Here is a 2,254-nt window from a genome sequence, read left to right as displayed (position 1 = left end):
TGGGGCGGGGGGTTACAGCTCCTCTACCCAACCTTCTACATACAATCCTGTTTGGCATATAAAATGTGTCCTCCTAGCTCACTGGATCTGAAGCCTATGGAATACTATATCTGAGGAGTACTTGATATCCGAGATAGAGTCTAAAAACGTTCACATAACGCTGTAGACTTCTTGGAGGCTTCCATTCCTGCTGCAGTGGGTAATACGGACAAGAAGTTCTTCATAAAGGCTTGTGCCGGGTTCAGGAGCAGGTTAAAGCTGGAGCTGAGTGATTGACTTTACATATGTATCCTCTTATGTAAAAGCAAAAGATTTATGAATGCCCTAATTAGTTTTGTGCAATTAATTGTAATATACATCATGCTTAAGCATTCCGGATTTAAAACCCACTCCGGGTATATATAGAGTAAAAAGTATATTATTGTAAATGTTTCCTTTCTTAGATCAAGATTGTTTTTATGCTGGTGCACCACATATTTATTTAGTATGCAGTCATACATGTATGTATGTAACTACACCTCACCAATTACAGGAACCTAAAAAAAATCACTTGTGATACAAAAAAAAGGAATATAAATAAATGTATATAAATGTATATTTCTACAGCAAAAGTCCACAGCTGAACATTGCAAGATGATGCTACTAACAATTATTGGTACTCTACTCCTGACTTTCCATGATGTTTATTCAAGCAGTAAGTAAATGAAATAAGAATAAATCCATTCTACTACACCATCTTTGTTTTTAGTCGAGCAGGGTGAATGTCGCATTGTTTATGATAAGTTTTACAAACAGGAAATGGCTTCAAGAAATTTTATAGCAGGGGAAAAGTGGCCCAACAATGAAGTTCCTTACGAAATCAGTTCTGGGTACAGCAGTTCTGATGTGGATGTGATTAAATCGGCAATGAAGGAAATCGGGAATAAAACTTGTGTAAAATGGGTTCCACGCTCAGGAGAAAAAAATTATGTTCTTATCAACCCACAACAAAGAGGATGCTCGGCAGTCTTAGGCTACAACCGTAATCGTGGAGTGCATAACTTGAATTTACAAAGGAATGACGGATCTACCACATGCATGGTGAGTTAGCATGAGAGAATCAGTTTTCTTTATTTACATACAAATCCTTCTGCTCAGATCATGGGTATTGCTGCCCACGAAATGCTCCATATTTTAGGATTTGCTCACGAACAAACAAGACCCGATCGAGATCAATTTGTCCAAATTTTTTGGTCGAGAATTAAACGGAATTATATATCTAATTATTTTAGAGCCATTGATATTAATGCGACAGACATACCTCCAGTATGTGATTCTACGTCTACACAAGCTTCATTTGACAATTGCTACTCGGGTTACAAAGCGCGAACGTTTGGATTGAGTTATGACTATGGATCTATCATGCACTATGGATTAAACTAGTAATTATATCCAGAATTTTTTTGAATATGAAAGTATAATTGTGTCATTTTTAGTTTTACATCCACCGGCCAAGATACAATGGGAATTCTTAAAACTGTACCCGTTGGTGCTGTTATTGGTAATAGAAATGGTATGACAAAGTTAGATGCACTTAAAGTACAAGCTCGTTATGACTGTAACGAGGACCCAGAAACAAAAACGACGAGGAAGCCAAGTGTTGGTAGGTAGTTATCTTGTAGTCATTGAACGAAAAAACTAAATACATTTTATCAAATAGAATGTAAGGATTTGTATATACAGTGTCCTTTATACAAAAAATATTGCGAAAGCCATCAATCTATCAAAGATGGTTGTAAGGTTTCTTGTGGCGAATGCACAGGTAGGTTTTATTTTTTGAAAATATTAATTTTTTATCATAATTTTTGAATCTGTTTCTTGTCCTTAGAATGTTATGACAAGTATTCAAATTGCCCTGTTCTTGGCTATCTTTGTGGTGAAGATGATACCATTACAAAAGACTGTAAATTAACTTGTAGATTATGTAATTAGAACGCATCTTTAAATTATTTAATAACATTACAATTTTTAATTATTTTAATTAATATTTTCAGGTTAACTTACAATGGATATATCTATTTCGTTAGTTGCTCGTTGCTACTGGAATATGTAATCAATTTATACTACAATTTATGAGAAAATCATTGTCATTTATATGATAGATATTCTCAAAATATATCTTTAAGAAATATTAAAAATAATATGTAATATGAATCAGCCATTTGATGAACTTTTGAATCTTACGGCTTAAAATAAAAAAATTTGCATAAATTTA

At 33.8% G+C, this 2,254-nt stretch overlaps 1 protein-coding gene across 1 annotated transcript; it reads left to right on the top strand.

Moving 5' to 3' along the window:
- Nucleotides 1-576: 576 nt before the first annotated feature.
- LOC121123957 (low choriolytic enzyme) lies at nt 577-2,254 on the top strand. Its single transcript, XM_040719041.2, has 7 exons — nt 577-694; nt 749-1,080; nt 1,138-1,421; nt 1,476-1,642; nt 1,700-1,801; nt 1,868-1,963; nt 2,034-2,254. Exons 1-7 carry the CDS (start codon nt 634-636, stop codon nt 2,036-2,038), a joined length of 1,047 nt encoding a protein of 348 aa, XP_040574975.1. The 5' UTR covers nt 577-633; the 3' UTR covers nt 2,039-2,254.

The sequence above is a fragment of the Lepeophtheirus salmonis genome, chromosome 9 (genome assembly GCF_016086655.4).
Source record: "Lepeophtheirus salmonis chromosome 9, UVic_Lsal_1.4, whole genome shotgun sequence".
Lineage (NCBI taxonomy): Eukaryota > Metazoa > Arthropoda > Copepoda > Siphonostomatoida > Caligidae > Lepeophtheirus > Lepeophtheirus salmonis.
This window is presented reverse-complemented; position numbering and strand designations above follow the sequence as displayed.

Coding starts and splice junctions, on each gene's coding strand:
- LOC121123957 (XM_040719041.2), top strand. CDS start 634: ATGATGCTACTAACAATTATTGGTACTCTACTCCTGACTTTCCATGAT. Junction 695..748: donor CCATGATGTTTATTCAAGCA/GTAAGTAAATGA, acceptor CTTTGTTTTTAG/TCGAGCAGGGTGAATGTCGC. Junction 1,643..1,699: donor GACGAGGAAGCCAAGTGTTG/GTAGGTAGTTAT, acceptor TTTATCAAATAG/AATGTAAGGATTTGTATATA.